The following is a 19,099-nucleotide window of genomic DNA, read 5'->3' as shown; positions in this document are numbered from 1 at the left end:
GATGCCATTACACTAGTTAAATTTCAATTTACATTTTAATGTACACTGGTCCCCAAGTCAAATGCAATATTTAATGACAAATCATGTCTTGACTTGCATAAATAATTTTAAATAAATTAAAAAACCTCTCACTTGCTACATGAGAAGAAACTAAATATGTGTTGCAAATATTAGAGATTATATTAAGTACATTGGATAATATAGGCTTTAATAATATTCAGACATATTTTTATTTAGAAATCACATCTTTATTACATCTTTGATACAGATATAGAAGAGTGACAAAATAGTTTTTAAATCTCTAAAACAACTTGGGAGCTTATTACCACAAAAATATTTTATGATTCTAAAAAGGTGGGAAGTGATAGAACAGTGTTCTCTGGGGCTTGGCTCAGTGGTTCATGCCTGTAATCCCAGCACTTTGGGAGGCTGAGGAGAAAAAACTGCTTGAGGACAGGAATTCAAGCAGCCTGGGCAACATAGCAAACCCCATCTCTCTCTCTCTATGTGTATATATCTATATTTTAAGTCCATATATATTTTACGTTCTTTCTCTCTCTCTCTCTTTCTTTCTTTCTTGATGGAGTTTGGCTTTTGTTGCCCAGGCTGGAGTACAATGGCGTGATCTCAGCTCACTGCAAACTCTGCCTCCCGGGTTCAAGCGATTCTCCTACCTCAGCCTCCCGAGTAGCTGGGATTACAGGCATATGCCACCACACCTGGCTAATTTTTTTTTTTTTTTTTTTTTTTTTTTTTTTTTTTTTTAGTAGAGACGGGGTTTCTCCATGTTGGTCAGGCTGGTCTTGAACTCCTGACCTCAGGTGATCCACCCACCTTGGCCTCCGAAAGTGCTGGGATTACAGGAGTGAGCCACCGTGCCCGGGCTAAGTGTTTTCTATTTTTCACATTGTTTATTCTCTCATGCCTGGGAGAGTTGGGGACCTAGGGCTGACCCAGAATAAATTTTTATAGAATCCATAATCTAAAGAAAAATTACTAGGTTACTAAAATTTTAATTCAGTTTGTTTAAATAAGGATTAAGACACCTGCAAATGAAAGATGGTGGTGGAGAATCAAATATATCATAAAATAATAGCCGATGATTGATAAATGCTCATATGTGCCAGGCACAGTTTTAGATATAGTTTAACTTTAACTATGAAAATAATTCTATGAACCAGGCACCCTTTTATCAATGAAAACATTAAGACACAGAGATGAAATAATTTTTCTACCATCACAAAACTAAGTAGTAGAACTGAAGTTGGAAACCAACAGGACTCTGGAGTCTGGGTTCCTCCCCATGCGACTCATGTGTGAAAGTAGAAACTGCAGGTGTGATGGCACACGTCAGACATGCGAGGGTGACATGCAGAAGAGCAAAGCGTTTAGAAGGACAGATAATACTGTACACCATGAATGGCAACGGGAAACTAACAAAGGTGTATTTGAGCCATTCTTTGCAACATTTTGTAAGCAAAAACAAGGTTTTTCCCTGGACAAAACCCCTGGAAGTTTCCAGCAGGCAAGTCGCAATGAAGAATTAAGTGAGCAAGAAGGACAGAGATGGGGGGGACAGGCATGTGCAGAGATCAGGGAGAAGCTATTTACAGTAGTTCAGAGTATAGGTCATGTGGGCCTCAGAGAAGTGAAGAACAGGAAAGAAAAAAGTGAGGGTGAGCAGAAAAAAATTGAGGGGGTCTATATTGAAATCCCCTCTGCTGTTTTGCAGATAGAGCCTTGAAATTACCTATTTTATCTTGACTCAAGTCAGATGCCCTGGCTGGCCTGATTGAGACCACGCTGGGAGCACAGACATGAACTTAAGAGGAGATTAAATGCAAACATATTCTCTCTCTCAGCTGGCCTGCTACTTTAAAGTCATAAAATAATTGTTGGCTAAAATTAATTAACTAAATAACTATAGGAAAATATTTCCCTTGGCTCTCACACCAAGAACCTGGCTTGTGAGGTGACCTCTTCTCCCTGGCCTATCAGAACTCAGGCAATACCCAGGAGAGGGCCTCCCCAAATTGCCAGTAGAATGAAGGTGACATGCGTGTTTTGAGAGGAAGATTTCATTCCCCTGGGAACATAAATGTCTCTGCAAATAGCAATTCATTCCTATTATTAATCTCTAAACCATCAACATCTGCTATGAAGAATTACTTGAGTCCTCAAATAAATTTCTCTCATCCTGTATTCTTCATGACACTCTCAAAAGGCAGTATTTGAATAAAACAACAATAACCATCTCTTCCCCTATCTCCCAATTTCTTTCTGGAGGTGATTTTACCATCCCAGGCACACAAAAGAGGTTTTATGGGGATCCATGGAGGTGGAATAATGGAAGTGGGAGGGCTGAAGACATTTGCAAGGAGGAGAAAAAAAGTTTGTGTATTTATGAAACTTTTTTAAAATTATAAAAACACTGATGCTGAAATATGATAAAGAAATATTGGACCCTTCTGAAAAGCAATTTTCTTTCTTTCATACGTTTTTCCAAGTGTGTGTTTTTTTTTTTTTTTTTAGTCCTACTTGGGTCAAACTAATGCAGTTTTAAAACCCATTTCCATGTTTAAAGATTCAGAGAGAAGAGATTGAACAGTAAGTTATAAAAATCCCTTAATGTCTTTAATGTAGTATTCTTGCAGATTTGCTGGAAAGTAAACATTCATTGCTCAACTTTTCCCATAAGTGCCCCTTGAACTTTGTCATTGATGGTGAACAGCAGAATCCATTTGCGTGAATTTCATTCTCTCAGGAACAGGTTTTCCCTGGCATTGTTGAGACACCTGCACTCCGACTGTCTAGGCAGAATCTCCTAGCCAAACTAATTTGCTGAATGTACTCTGGAGGAAATTATCAAACTTATTTATTTATGTTTTGCGATGGAGTCTCTCTCGTTCTGTCACCCAGGTGGGAGTGCAGTGGCACGATCTCAGTTCCCTGCAACCTCCACTTCCTGGGTTCAAGCGATTCTCCTGCCTCAGCCTCTCAAGTAGCTGGGACGACAGACGCACACCACCACACCTAGCTAATTTTTGTATTATTAGTAGAGATGGGGTTTTGCCATGTTGGCCAGGCTCGTCTCAAACTCCTAATCTCAAGTGATCCTCCCACCTTGGCCTCCCAAAGTGCTGGGATCACAGGCGTGAGCCACTGTGCCACGCCTGGCCAGAAATTATCAAACATTTTAAAACAACATTTTAGAAGAGTAAATTTAAGTCCTCTCATTTACATTCTGTAGAAGCATCTGACATCTGTAAAACCTCTCTTCAGCTCTATTTAACTCTCATTTGTGGTCCTACAAGACAAGGTCACCCAGAATGTACTTACAGGCTATGCGCACAGAGGCCTTCCTGCTCTTGGAGGTACCCAGGTGGCTCCACGCCACACACTGGCACCAATAGTCCTCGGGCCCATGGAAGTCCTCCACCTGTTGCCTGGTAACATTGATGAACACTTCGCGGACCTTCAAACCTGATGGCGGGAGAGATGAGACAAATCAGCTGAGGCTGTTATATTTCTCAAACAGAAAGTTAAGGTTAGCCAAACCTTTTCTTTTTAATTAAACAATCCTGTTTTTAATCAAGGCAAGGTTTTAATTACTTTGACAATAATATATTACTGCTAATTAAATTTCAACAGCTGAGTAGGCTGGAAAGCACACGTGTAAAGTATTATCAACCAATTCTGGCTCCCATGCAATAGAATAGTTCTCACAGCACCTTGACTTAGTGCTGTTTGTCTTTCTTTGGTACTACATTCCTCATAGATTTTACACAATGTTAATTGCTGGGATTCTCCAAGCCAAAGAGGCCTCTACAAATCAATGCCAGGGACACAGTTCCAAGTTATTCTAAGTGCCCCTACGTCTGGGTTTGGCAGCTGGGGTGGGTCATTGTAACAGTCTGGCTTAGAAGAAAGAGGAGTCAGTGAACATTTGCAGATGGGGTGACCAGGCTGAAAATCTGAGGAAGGACGAAGGCATCGGCATTCAAAGGCTCAGGACAACAAAGCCAATGGGACCAAAAGAAGGAATGAGCACAAAGAGGAGACAAGTTGAAATAAGTATTTTTTTTTTTTTTGTTAAGCGATGGGGATCTCACTATGTTGACCAGGCTGGTCTGGAATTTCTGGCCTCAAGTAATCCTCCCATCTTGGTGTCCCCAAATGCTGGGATTATAGGTGTAAGCCACCGTGCCCAGCCACATGTGATATTTTGATACATGTATACAATATGTACTGATCAAATCAGAGTAACTGGGATATCCATCACTTAAAACATTTTTTGCTTTTCTGTATTTTTTCATTGATACATCATAGCAGTACACATAAACCAAGTTAGTCTTAAAGCCCTGAGAAGAGAACCCAGGGAGGCCCCCATAGCAATGGTACGAGGAGGTGAAGAAAGGGGGGTTTTATAGAAAGAGTGGCTAAGGGCACAGCAGTGAACTGAGATGCAGCTATTAAGACCACAACCTTTTAATGGTTTTTTTTGTTGTTGTTACTTTACATCCTCCTTCTAAAATTAAACAAATTGTCTGGTGCTTCTAACTGGAGAGCATGAGCTTCTTCTCCACCTTTGACCAAGGACTATCAACCTTTCTTTCTTTGGGATGAGCAGTCGTCCTGTACCAAGGATGGAAGGGGCACCTCACTTGCCTCACCAGTTAACTCATCACAAACAGGGAAGCAGCCTTCACAGCCAGCACGTCCTCTCCATCCAGCACACATTCTCTGAGGTTGTGCTTTGCTCTAGGATAGGCCGGTTGGGAGAAAAAGAGGCAATGCTTATTGAATTCCATCTAATTGCCTCATGTCATGATAAGCCTCGAACCTATGCGCTCTTTACATTTCCACGGTACTCTGTGGCAGTGCATGCTATTGTGTCCCTACTTTGCAGAGGAAAGAACTATGACTCAGGAGGCTACGTCATTTGTCCACAGTCAGCGTTTGTAAATGAAGGGTCTGGTGTGTGAGCCTGGTGGTCGCACACCAAAACCAGCACTATGCTCACGTGCCTCTTAACAATTCAATTCTGTTCCTTTATTTTAGTACTTACACTTAATTATGGCAATAAGGTTAATACATGGCACTATTTTTTTAAATTAAGTACCTAACTATGCTTTGTCCTTTAAGTCCAAAAGAAATTCAGGGGATAGAAGCATCACTATAATCAAAATGAGTCCAGAACTCTCGATGGAGGAGGTGGATCATGATTATATCTTGGTTTCAGGATTTAAAAAACAAGAATGGAGGTGTAGGATTAGTCAGGCTGGGGAAACATTCCCTTCCACCCAATCAATAACGTGTTATTTATGATGTGTGATGAGAGATGGTCATGGCCACATAAGTCACCATGTGCAGTTTGAGGTATACTTTCTAAATTTGTAGGAGGAACCCACGTAACAGAAAATCATGTTGATGACAGTTGGTAACTCACATTTCCCCTGTTTGTGAAAGCACAAAAGCACTGTGTTTTCCCTGTCAGAGACTATGAGTCCAGAAAGCCAACTCCTAAATCAAATAGGAGAAAAGAAGCCTTACAGGTGATGATGATGTTGTTCCTGCTGCTTTGTTTTTTCTTTGTTTACACTTTAATGAAAGAAGAAATATGAATGGGCAGACAAAGGCCAGGAGAAGGCAGAGTTGGCAGGCAAAGGCAAGAGGGAAGAATGTCACAGAAAGTGGAAATAAAGGAAGGTTTTTAAAAAGTTTCTTAGAAGCAGACAAAAACATATACTGGGGAAAGGACACCCTAATTCAATAAATGGTGCTGGGTAAACTGGATCACCAAATGCAGAAGAATGAAACTGGATCCCTCTCACCATATACAACAATTAACTCAAATTGGATTAAAGACTTGAATGTAGGACCATAAGCTGTAAAAATTTTAGAAGAAAACCTAGAAAAATTATTGTAGACATTGGCCTAGGCAAAGAATTTATGACTAAGAACCAAAAGCAAATGCAATAAAAACAAAAATAAATGAGACTTAAACTTAAAAGCTTTTCCACAACAAAAGAAATAACAGAGTAAATAGCCAACCTACAGAATAGGAGAAAATATTTGCAAACTATACATCTCACAAAGAAATAATATCCAGAATCTACAAGGGACTCAAGCAAGTCAGCAAGAAAAGACAAATAATCCCACCAAAAAGTAGACGAACAACACAGATTTTTTTCAAAAGAAGATATGTAAGTATCCAACAAAGATAGAAAAAAATGCTCAACATTACTAATTGTAAGGAAATGCAAATTAAAACCACCATAAGCTATCACCTTACCCCAATCAAAATGACCATTATTAAAAAGTCAAAAAATAATAGATGTTGGCATGGATGTGGTGAAAAGGGAATAGTTACACACTATTGTAAGCGTAAATCAGTAAAACCTCTGTTGAAAACAGTATGGAGATTTCTCAAAAGACTAAAGTAGATCTACCACTTGATCCAGTAATCCCACTACTGGGTATCTACCCAAAGAAAACGAAGTCATTATATCAAGAAGATACCTGAATTTGTATGTTTATTGTACTACAATTCATAATTGCAAAGATAGGGAATCAAGCTAAGGGCCCGTCAACCAATAAATCGACAAAGAAAATGTATTATATCATGGAGCGCCATTCAGCCATAAAAAAAGAATGAAATCATGTATTTTGCAGTAACTTGGATGGAACTGGAGACCATTTTCCTAAATGAAGTAGCTCAGGAATGGGAAACCAAATACTGCATGTTTTCACATATAATTGGGAGCCAAGCCATGGATATGCAGGGGCATACGGGATGGTATAATGGACACTGGATTCTCAGAAGTGGGGAGGATTGGATAGGATGAGGGATATAAAACTACTTATGGGGTACAATGTACACTATTTAGGTGACAGGTACATTAAAAGCCCAGACTTCACTAGTATACAATTCATCCGTGTAACCAAAAACCACTCGTACCTCTAATGCCATTAATTTATTTGTTTGTTAGGACAGAAAGCAAGCTGGAGTGGAGCATGCATATTAGAAAGTAAAGTGGAGCAGGTAAAATGGAGGCACTAGGCTCTGGAGAACAGGGCTTGCTTTATGTTTTCCTCTCTGGGCAAACGGTCGATGAGCTCCTTTAAAGAGTAAAAGGTGGGAGAGAGAACATCCATCAATGCATACAGGTAGGAGGAGGTAAAGCGACTTCAATATTCCAGAGCTCCTATATTGCAGAACAGGGAGACCTATTAAAGCAGAATACACCCACACTTTGAGAAGTGGAGTCTCACCAAAGAAGCATTCAATAACCTTTAAGGTAAGAAATGTGTTTAAGCATTTTACCCAGCTGCTACAAGAAGACACATTCATCTCTTCAGCACATAACATATTCTCCAGAATGGACCATAGGGTAGGCCACAAAACAAGTCTCAAAAAATTAAAAAAAAAAAAAATTGAAGAGGAGAGAATACTTCCAAACTCATTCCTTGAGAGCAGCATTACCCTGATACCAAAATCAGACAAAGACACAATAATAACAACAAAACTACATGTCAATATAGTTGATGAACACAGATCCTCAATGAAATACTAGCAAACCAAATTCAGTAACACATTAAAGGATCATTAACCATAATCAAGGAGGATTGATCTCAGAGAGGTGAGGACACTTCAACATATGCAAATCAATAAACATGACACACCATATTAACAGAACCAAAAATAAGAAAAAATGATCATTTAAATAGATGCTGAAAAAGCATTTGACAAATTTCAACATCCCTTCATAATAAAAACCTCGAAAAATTATACATAGGAAGAACATACCTCAAACATTAAAGGCCATATATGACAAACCTACAGCTAACAACCTACTGAACAAAGAAACACTGAAAGCCTTTCCCCTTAATCTGAAACACAACAAGGATGTCCACTTTTATATTTTCATTCAACATAGTACTGGAAGTCCTAGCCAGAGCAATCAGGCAAGAGAAACAAATAAAAGGCATCCATTTGGAGAGGAAAAAGTCAAATTAGCCTTGTTTGTAGATGACTTGATCTTATATTTAGAAAAATGTAGAGTCCACCAAGAAACATTGGAACTGACAACCAAATTCTATAGAGTTGCAGAATACAAAATCAATGTACAAATATCAGTAGCAATTAAATATGTTAGTGATGAATAATCTGAAAAAGAAATCAAGAAAGCAATTTCATTTATAATAGCTCTCCCCATCCCCCCACCCCCCACAAAAAATACCTGGGAATGAACTTAACCAAAGACATAGAAGATCTCCACAAAGAAAATGATAAAACTCTGGTGAAAGAAATTGAAGAGGACATACACAAAAGTAAAGATATTCCATGTTCATGGATTGCAAGAATTAATGTTATTAAAATGTCAATACTACACAAAGCAATGTACAGATTCAAGACACTCCCTATTAAAATACCAATGACTTCTTTCTCAAACATAGAAAAAGCTATCCTAAAATTTGTACGGACCCATAAAAAACTCTGAATGGCACCAAGAACTCTGATGAAAGGATAGTATCTTCAATAAATGGTTCTGGGAAAACTGGATATCCATATACAGAAAAATGAAATTAGACCCTTATCTGTCACCATATACAAAAGTCAGATCAAAATAAAAACAAATCTAATATATGAAACTATGAAATCACTCAAAGAAAACATTGAAGAAACTCTCCAGGACACTGGTTGAGGCAAAAATTTATTTAATAAGTCCTTAAAAACACTGGTAACCAATGTAAAAATAGACAAATAGGATTACATCAAGCTAAAAAGCTTCTGAACAGCAAAGGAAATAACTAAAAGACAACCCACTGAAAATGAGAAAATATTTGCAAACTATCTATCTGACAAGGGATTAATAACCAGAACATATGAGGAGTTCAAACCACTCAATAGCAAAAAACAGAACAAAAGATTTAAAAATGGGCAAAAGCTCAAGACCTGAAAAGACATTTATCAAAAGGCCAAAAATATATATTTTAAAATAGCCAAACATCACTAATCATCAGGGAAATGCAAATCAAAACCACATCTCACCCCAGTTAAAATGTTTTGTGTCAAAAACACAAAAAAAGATAGGTGCTAGAGAGAATGTGGAGACAGAGAACCCTCATACACCATTTTTGGGGATGTAAATTAATATAGTCACTATAGAAGACAGTATGAAGGTTCCTTGAAAAACTAAAAATATATCTTCCATATGATTCAACAGTCCCACTACTAGGCATATATATCCTCCTAAAAAGGAAATCAATATATCAAAGAGATATCTGCGACCCCGTGAATCATCCTAAGTATCCATCAGTAAAGGAATTGATGAAGAAAATGCGGTATATATCATGAAATATTATTCAACCATACAACGGAATAAAATCTTGTCATTTGTAGCAACATGAATGAAACTGGAGGTCATATGTTAAGTGCAATAAGCCAAGTACAGAGACAAATATCACACATTCTTACTCATATGTGGGAACTGAAAAAGTAGATCTCATGAAAATAGAGAGTAGACTGGTGGTTACCAGAGGCCAAGAAGGGGGATGAGGAGAGAAGACAGGTTGAAGAATGGGTAATAAAATACAGTTAAGTAGAAGGACTAAAATCCAGTGTTTGACAGTTCAGTAGAGTGACTAGTTAATGATAATCTATTACATATTTCAAAATAGCTAGAAAAGAGGAATTTGAATATTCCCAGCATAAACATAAGTGTTTGAGGTGATGGATATTCCTATTATCCTGATTTGATTATTAGCCATTTTATGAATGTATCAAAATATCACATGTGCCCCAAAATATGTAAATTATGTATCAATTAAAAAAAAGGAATAGGTTCAAGCTAATGGGAAGCACTTTCATGTTTTTCACTTTCCTCATCTTATAAGAATATCTAAGCTATGATTTTTTTCAGCTTGGAAATGAAGACAATCACCATCTCAAAATGGTCCAGGGTTATCATGTTTATAAAGTAGTGAATGTCCAAATCCAAAACACAAAACTTGCTATGATTTAATCTTGGCACCATGGTATTTTAAGAATACCCAGGATTTTTTTTCAATAAAGTATTTTAAGAGATTTAGATATGGAAGTGACTTTTATGAAGGAAGAAGTTGACACTCACAGGTCCTGAGAGACAGGAGGCACAGCAAGCCACATAGAGCCACATGGGGAAGCATGGGGGTCTTTCAGGAGGCAGAAGTGGTAGGGGAACATGTGGCCAAGGGCCTTTCCATTGTGGTTTGCATGGGAAGAAACAATATGCTGGGATTGGCTAGCTTGCATAATGTCAGTGGGCTCTGTGGCATTGTTGGTACCCGAGTTGTCTGGTACCTAGTCCTGGGGTTAGGGCAGGGGAACAGTGATCTGGAGTATAAGAGCTCCATGGAAATGGTGGTTAGGGGTGTGGCCTCTGGATTGCTTGGTTTGCATATGAAAGGCAAACTCACAGGCAAGTTGTTTGATCTCTCTAAAAATTAGCCAGCCCTGGGCAGAGCAGTCCCTACAGGGTGAGCAAGGCCCCAACTAGAAAGCGTGGTCACATAGACAAAGAGAACTGCACATTGTGCTTTGGAAAGCATAAACAAGGGACCAGGGCACCCCACTATGAAGATTATATCTTGTCTTACCCCACTCTTGTCAGTAGGTTTTGCAACCCCTCATTCAGGCTAACCACAGTTGGGAGGAAAATGCTGAAGTCAAGATTTCAACATTAGGATGGCCCAGTTACCAGCAGAGGCTCCCCATGTGATCAGCAGAGCAAAGTGCATATAAAACAACTGCTCCCAAACACAGTATTTTCCCAACCAGTGGCATCAGAGTGTCAGGCTTCTTTAAAAGGCCACAAGTGACATTACCATCCCACAAAACGTATATTATCTCTCTAGATTAGGCCTTCGTCTAACATGAGGTCTTCAGTTTTATCAAACCATCCCCTCTAAAAGAAGCCTTGGCAAATCATGAATTCTTTGTATTATATTTTCCCCCACCATAACAAGAAATAACTGTTGAATAAGACAAACAATTTTTTAAATACATTCTTTCTCAAATCCTCACTGATCAAATGATATACATACAAATACACATTTACATAGGCAGTATGCATGTATACATACATACCCTTATACACATATGTAATAGTACATGAGTGTATACATATATATGCATACATATACGTGATATATTCATAAATGAGAAATATCCAAGAATGCGGCTTTAAGAAAATTGCTCTTCTCTATCTCTTCCTCCACTGAATTTCATCTAACAGTGTTCCTGCAGAAACGGCTATTTACTTCAGTATCTCCAGAGATGGCAGCTAACTTGTTCATAGAAAATGCTACAGGGGAGCAGAAGTTCCAGGCAAATAAAAAATGGCATATCATAAATAAGAGTAGAATTGTACCTGATAACTGGCATGACTCTAATAAGCATAGAAAAGTCCAACCCTTTAAATTATTGTGCAAATTATAACCATCAGCCTTTGTTATGGAGTAGAGTCTTAGAGAATATACAAATATGACTATGGTACTGATATGCTAATAAGCTTTCTAGGCCGTTGGATGGTTTAGTTGTAGATAGACTAACGTTGGCAGCAGATGACTAATTGCTCTGCATGTACTAAACATAATGGAGCAGCACAGAACTTCATCATTTGTCAGCTTTATTTGTTTAAATGAGAAAAATGCCGACAGCAGTTATTGCTATAATCCCCTTATTTATCAGATAGAAAACACTAGTTACTCTTAGCAGGTCTAATCCTGTTGGGAGACTAAAAGTTAGAGGATTTTCAAACTAATTGAAGGTATATGCTTCACTGTGCAAGGAAGAGAAATGTAAGAGGAGGGAAGAAATGGAGAAGGGAAAATAAATAAAATGCTTTATCTCTGGTCAACTTTAAATAAAAGGGTGACGGTCATAGTCTAGGATCCTAACTTGTTCTGGACAAAATAGAGAATTCTGGAATAGTAGTTAACATTCAGTACCATGCCAACCCCAGCCTGGTGCCTACCAACACCTGGCCCTGAGCTTTTTATCCACCACTCATTATCGCACTGACAAAGCCGTCAGCAGCATCCTGCTGTGGTTACTGTTTGCAGCCAGTTCTCAAACACACCTGGTGATGGGCACTTGGGGAGGAATTTGACACAGTTCTCAAATGCTTGCCTCTCCACTCAGCCTTACTGCTTCAATCATTTGGAAGTTCTCTGTAGTAGGATGCTTGGCTTACCAACCGGAACCAATAGATTCAAGAAGGAAGTGAGAATCCCTCCCCTCTAAGATGTTTCTCATATCCCCAACCATACAGAAGCAGTAAATGACCAGCTAACTAGGTTTTGGTAGAATGGTTTATTTCGTCCCAGTCTTGGTGCCTGTTTTCCGGGACCTTTTCAGTTCAATGTTTCACTTTCTTTGTACCTCCTTGTTCACATTATAGCGCTTCATGATTGGGGCTGAGAAAATGAGTATTCCATTTTTTGTAGACAAAGTCCCAAAGAATTACTCCAGTACAACTTCATGAGTAATGCTGGGCCTTGGTCAGTTCTCTGGGAGAGAAACAAAGCAATCAAATTCTCTTGAAAAGCAACAGACTTTTTTTTTTTTTCCCTGGAGACAGAGTCTTGTTCTGTTGCCCAAGCTGGAGTACAGTGCTGCGATCTCGGCTCACTGCAACCTCCACCTTTCAGTTCAAGCAATACTTGTGCCTCAGCCTCCTGAGTAGCTGGGATTACAGGAATGCGCCATCACGCCCACCTAATTTTTGTGTTTTTAGTACAGATGAGGTTTTGCCTTGTTGGCCAGGCTGGTCTGAAACTCCAGGCCTCAAGTGACCCGCACACCTCGGCCTCCCAAAGTGCTTGGATTACAGGCGTGAGCCACTGCGCCCGGCCTGAAAAGCAATATTCTCTTATATTCAAGAGTTTTCTTGAAAGAACCATGAACTCCCAAGATTTCTCAGCCCCTGTGATGCCTGGATTTGGCTGAGGTATCCTCTCTTACTCTGATGTCTCCTAAGCAGACAAAAGCCTTTTCAGATGGAAAAAGTGAGTCTTCCACTTATATAAGGGAATGTTTTCCATTTGTCTCTTACTGCTTCAAGATCAGAGCATCGAAAACTATACTTCAATAATGAGATACTCCCTCATATTTTGAATAACACATTTTTATTATCATTATTAGTTATATAGTATTTGCATGGCCCTTTATTTTTATTAATACCATCACAGGCATTTTGGTCTTTTATCTTAACATTGTGTTACTATTATTTCTATTTTGTAGTATTATTATTTTGCCACAGGTCCCCTACCATAAGCAATAAATCAAAGATGTCATAAGTTTTATGACATGTTTTGCTGGAAAGACAATTATTGAGCACCCTGTATGTGTCTGTCACTCTGTTAGGTGCTGAGGATACATTGACAAGCAAAACATCAAGATCCCTACCCTCAAGGAGCTTCTGGGTTGGAAGGGGAGACTTTTTTTTTTTTTTTTTTTTTTTTTTGAGACGAAGTTTCACTCTTGTCGCCCAGGCTGGAGTGCAGTGGCACGATCTTGGCTCACTGCAACCTCCACCTCCCAGGTTCAAGCGATTCTCCTGCCTCAGCCTCACAAGGGATTATAGGTGCCCACCACCACATCCAGCTACTTTTTGTATATTTGGTAGAGACGGGGTTTCACCTTGTTGACCAAGCTGGTCTTGAACTTCTGATCTCAGGTGATCCACCCGCCTCGGCCTCCCAAAGTGCTGGGATTACATGCGTGAGCCACCGTGCCCAGCCCTGGAGGGGGAGACATTTTAACATGCTCCAACAATGCCCAATGTGACAACAGCCATGACACAGAAGCACAAGCTGCTACGAGATCACACAAGAGGCTGGGTGCCATTCTACCTATGACTTGAAAGATGTGTCCTTATTAAATATACAGCCTGCCTTCTAGACCACAGCTCCGGGGACTCTTTTAAGGACACATGTATCTCACACGCATTTGAAGTTTCAAAACTGACAGATAGGGAAGAAATGTCATGGAACCGTACCTCCATATCTTGAGAGAGCTTAGATGTCTTTAGGCCAACATAGTACTGAAAGTAGTAAATTAAATACAGAAATGAAAAGGCAGAACAATGTTTCATTTTACTGGCAGATAATTAATTAGGGCTAAATGTCTTTTATCACTTCATCCTAGCAACAAGTTAAAAATGTATCTTGACCAAAAATAAAATAGTTATCCTTTGAATGTGCATGTGCGCCATGCCTAATGAATAGTCTTTTGTTTTCCCAGGATAATAAGCACTCCACGTATTCCTCAGAAGCACTGCGAGTTCAGTCTTAAGTACAGAAACAAAGAATACACCCAAGCTCTCCAGTTTCTTCCACACAAGAGATTAGAATTAATCAGCTCAGAGGTGTCTGGTAAAGGAAAGCAAATTAACTTCATAGTGTTGTCTGACAACAGCAAGAAGAGAAAGTGAAGAGGCGGAAGTGGACATGGAAGGGTTGTTTAGAAAACGCATCCCATGAATGACTCACTCCCGTATCACACTCACAACATGGTGGGCAACATGGTCATGATTTCCAATCCTGTTGCTTCAATCAATGACTTTCCATTCCTGCAGTCACTGAAATCATCTCCTGCTAGTAGCTTATGGCCTGAGGTCAGGACATATATTGTGCCACTTGTATCACCTACAGTGCTACTATCAGAGGTGTTCAAACCAGAGCAACTCCATTTTGAGTGAGGGCTAGGAAAATGAGGCTGGAACTTGCAGGGCTGTGTTCCCACAAAGTTATGCATTCCTAGTCTCTAGATGTTGGTGGTTAGGGGAACAAATTAATAATGTTTACTAAACAAACCCAGACTTGGGAGTCTCCAGATATCCTGATATCTGGAGAACAAAGGCATTCCTAATTTTGCTTTAAAGATAATATCGATTCTTGCAAAATATAGTAATTAAGAAAATTAATCCTTTATCACAAACCCTTGTAGCAGAGCACATCTCCCCACATATACAAGCATTGTACCTAGAGTGGATGTGTTCCTCCTCTTACTTTCGGGAACATCCTATTCTGTCTATGGAGTAGCTGTACCTTCAATACTTTACTTTCTTAATAAACTTGCTTTTACTTTGCACTGTGGACTTTCCCTGAATTCTTTCTTGAGCAAGATCCAAGAACCCTCTCTTGGGGTCCGGATCAGGACCCCTTTCCTGTAACACTGCCATGGACTCTGAGGGTAACATAGACACACAATGCAACCTGAATGACTGAATCGCATGCAAGTAAGGCAATGATACTCTAGAAAGGGCAAATATTTACCTGCCAATATTAGCCCTGTTATGTTCTCGGAATGCAAAATTCTATGATTATGTATTTGTTTTTTGAATCATATTCACCATACACTTGTCTCATTCAAAAAGAAGAATAAAATAGCTATTTTATATTCATCATTTTGAGGGATAGTCTTGACTGAGCATTTGCTGTACGCTAGCCCCTGGGCTAAGCATGTCACATGTATTAGGTGCTATGTGATTGTGGATACAATTATCACTGCCATTTTACACACGGAGGAACCAAGGAGAAAGGAAGCTCAATTCCACATCCACCTGAAAAAGTATGTAAATGGAGAGCCTGATTTCAAACATTGCTTCCTCTACACCAAAACCCATGTTCTTAACCATTAGGCTAACCTCAGGTTTCTTTCTCTCTCTCTCTCTCTGTGTGTGTGTGTGTGTGTGTGTGTGTGCTTTTTTTTATAGATCTTTATAATTATTCTTTTTTTTGTATTTTTTTGAGGTGGAGTCTTGCTCTGTTGGCAGGCTGGAGTACAGTGGTGCGATCTCAGCTCACTGCAACCTCTACCTTTCGGGTTCAAGTGATTCTCCTGCCTCAGCCTCCCGAGTAGCTGGGACTACAGGTGTGCGCCACCACGGCCAGCTAATTTTTGTATTTTTAGTAGAGACAGGGTTTCACCATGTTGGCCAGGCTGGTCTTGATCTCTTGACCTTGTGATCTGCCTGCCTTGGCCTCCCAAAGTGCTGGGATTACAGGCATGAGCAACTGTGCCCCGCCTATAATTTGTATTTTAAATCAATGTACACACTTCTTAATGTGTGAACTAAAGAGACTGGTCAAGGATTTAGGCTTTGAGACAGATGTATGGTCGATATCAGACATTATTAAATTATATAAAGTGATTAGCTGATTTCTGTCACTGCTAAGGATGGATGAGAGTAAATAATCTTCTTATTTCCCTTTTGTAGGAAAAGCTAAATTGGCTATAGGAAACAAGGCCTTCATACTCTACCAGTTTATGTAGGGAATTCATAACATTTTCCTGAAAACCTTTTAAGAATATGTCAGTCTTCTCTGAGAAGTAGAGTGATGAACAAAATGAAATCTAAGGTGGGGAGGGAGAAGGCTTCCATAAAAGTGAGTTTGAAACCCACAAACTGTCAATAAAACACTTTAGGGATTATTTCTGTGTTATGTGGCCTAAAATACATGCTTCCCAAATGTACTTTAGTGATTTGTGAATCATTGAAGATACTTTCAAATTAATGGTTTTCTGGAAGAGACTATATTCAAATCCCCATCACCAGCATAGCAACATTCTAAGATATAAACTTTTAAGATTTAATACATTTTTATTTCTATTCTTCTCCCTTTTCTTGACACAATCCATTAACCTTTTATCCCCAGAGAGTGACTCCAGTTGTTTAAAAAAGAAATCACACACAATGAGGTCCCTGAAATGAAATTCTTTAAAAAGAAAAATATTAGTTTACTAGAGTTGAGACTTTCCCATAACACATTGGAATACACATTATTTCACTCATTAGAATTCGATATCTCTGAGGTGGAATAAGATAAGAGCCACGGCGTGTTGTTAAGAGAATTCCTATTTTTATTGAACAATAAAGAAGTGGTTTAGCTTATTGATAACTCCAGCTCCCCACAGGCCACATAATCTTGATTGCCAAGATACGTTTGGTTTGTGGTTGTTTACCATTGTGTGTATGATATACGTGTGTCTGCCTGTTAGATTAAAGCTCCTAATTTCTACGTTACTGCATACACCATCCTTTTCACAGGGGCATGATTCCTGGGTTGAGATTACTTCTCAACTCTGAGCTTCCAGATGTTAACAGAAGAACAACACAAGGAAGACGAGTTCCCATATTTCCAAATGAAATGAGGCAGAACAAATGAAAGAGGATCCCTTGGCTAGTGCAGAGAACTGCAAGGGTACATTACTAAGAGGTATAGCCTTGTCTGTGCAAACACAGTAACTCATGTCAAATAAATTGTACTTTTTGCAGGAAAGAACTCTAGCTCTGGGTTTTCCAAGCTAAACTGCATGAAAACACACAATCTTTTTTCTTATTTGAACTGTTAGATGACAGGGCCAAATTACCAGAAAGACCAAAGGCAGTTTGCAGCCTTTAACAACTGAAAGGACTTATTGCTTCCAATTTAGGAACACGAAAGATTCTGTGTCTACTCCAAACACTCCCAGGTCCTATGCATTTCCCATTAGTTCTGTGAAGACAGAATGCCTATAAGTAAAAAGAATTATCAAATTTCTCTAGAATTTCAGAAACGGAGAATATGTTGTCCAAAGAGACATAAGGAGTTACTTTCGACAGGACTTAAAAAACCAGGGACAGTTTTCTCAGTCTCTCTGGTCAAATGTGGTCCCACCGTCCTTGGCTTCTCAGTGTCATTCACTCCTATTAGACTGGCAGGAATTATTTTACGAATCCAGTCAAAAGCCATTAAGTCTGTAAAGGTAGTCAAGTCCTGTTTCCCAGCTCTGCCTTGGAGAACCCAAGGGAGGTAATGCATCTATTTTTCAATACCTGAGGCCATTTTGTTTCCAACCTAAATTGCATTTAGGTACTGTTTTGGGGTATAATATCTCCACTCATCTTGTTCTTGTTTCCACAATTCTACTATTAATACAGAGCTTAGGAAACATAATTGCAGTGTGTGGCAGATAGTGATTTTCATTAACTACACAGAAGAAAACTGTTTAGGGAGAGACATTTCTTTCACATTGATTCAATCAAAATGACTTGGAAGAAAAGGTTGTGCTTATTAAGTTCTTTACAAAAAAGTAACTGCTAAAATTTAAATCTTTTCTCAACAGCATATTTTTAAAAATCGGTATATAATATACTCAGATTTGGTCATTTATGAATTTTTTGTTTTGCTCAGTTTCTTTGAAATATGTCTTTTATTGGCTTTCTTTTTTTTTTTTTTAAGGAAGTAGAGAGGAGGAGATTTCTACATGGAGGTAGAGAATGTAATCAAAAACGCTATCCACATGACATGGAGTTGCCTAGCAATGCTAGGGGAATTAAAAGGGGGAAGCAATAACAAAACAGAATGTAGTGAAATTAGAAGAGGGTGCACTGTTGAATTGGCTTGCAATACTTCAAGAGGTCTTTATATGAGAAGGGATATAAGATGTTTCTAGCAGTGGTAAAAGAAATGGCTGATCATTTTACAATATTCTTTCTATCTTTCATTTGGAAGAGTTTACCCAATGGGATTCGGCTATTTTGAGGTCATTGGTGGGCAAAATCTAGGACAGAGACATCTGATGATAAAAAACATACAGCCCTAGTGAGCCACTGGTATTTGAGTCCTTTTTAGTTGTACTAATTGAGCAAAAGACACAAGCCTGTCATATTCTGCCATTGTTTTGTAGCCTTTTGCTTATATGGTAGATGTCATTCCCTTGGTTGCCCTCTCCCAAATTCCACTGTCTTCCTTTGATTTTTAATGTCAACGTAAGTGAGACTGCTGTTGTCTCTGACTCAATCTCTCCCAGCACCAGGCCTCTCCATCTTGCTCTCTCCTGGGTCCCAGCCTTGGGAGCACAAGATCAGAGACGTTCCTGAAACCAAGATTCAATTTGTTCTCTACTTTCCCCATCGAAATGCCAAATCCTTCCTTCAAAATCAAAACTATATCAACATTCCTGGAAATGTCTACCATTGCTTGCTATAAACTTTTGTCTAACAGTGCCAGAAACATGCCCAGATTAAAGGATTGGCTTTTACGAAGATGGAAGAAATGATCAGGA

General features: G+C 39.0%; 1 protein-coding gene across 10 annotated transcripts in view; it reads right to left on the bottom strand.

Annotated features, from left to right (window-relative positions):
* The window catches only part of UNC5D (unc-5 netrin receptor D), a 558,611-nt gene that overhangs the window by 225,010 nt on the left and 314,502 nt on the right, over positions 1 to 19,099 (bottom strand). For all 10 annotated transcript variants that reach the window (XM_528109.8, XM_009455182.5, XM_009455179.5 and 7 more), the window contains one exon: positions 3,340 to 3,483. In XM_528109.8, coding sequence (XP_528109.2) covers positions 3,340 to 3,483 — 144 coding nt within the window. The remainder of the gene's footprint in view (positions 1 to 3,339; positions 3,484 to 19,099) is intronic.

The sequence above is a fragment of the Pan troglodytes genome, chromosome 7, assembly GCF_028858775.2.
Source record: "Pan troglodytes isolate AG18354 chromosome 7, NHGRI_mPanTro3-v2.0_pri, whole genome shotgun sequence".
Classification (NCBI taxonomy): Eukaryota; Metazoa; Chordata; class Mammalia; order Primates; family Hominidae; genus Pan; species Pan troglodytes.
Note: the sequence above shows the minus strand (reverse complement) of the source record. Positions and strands in the feature narration are given on the sequence as shown.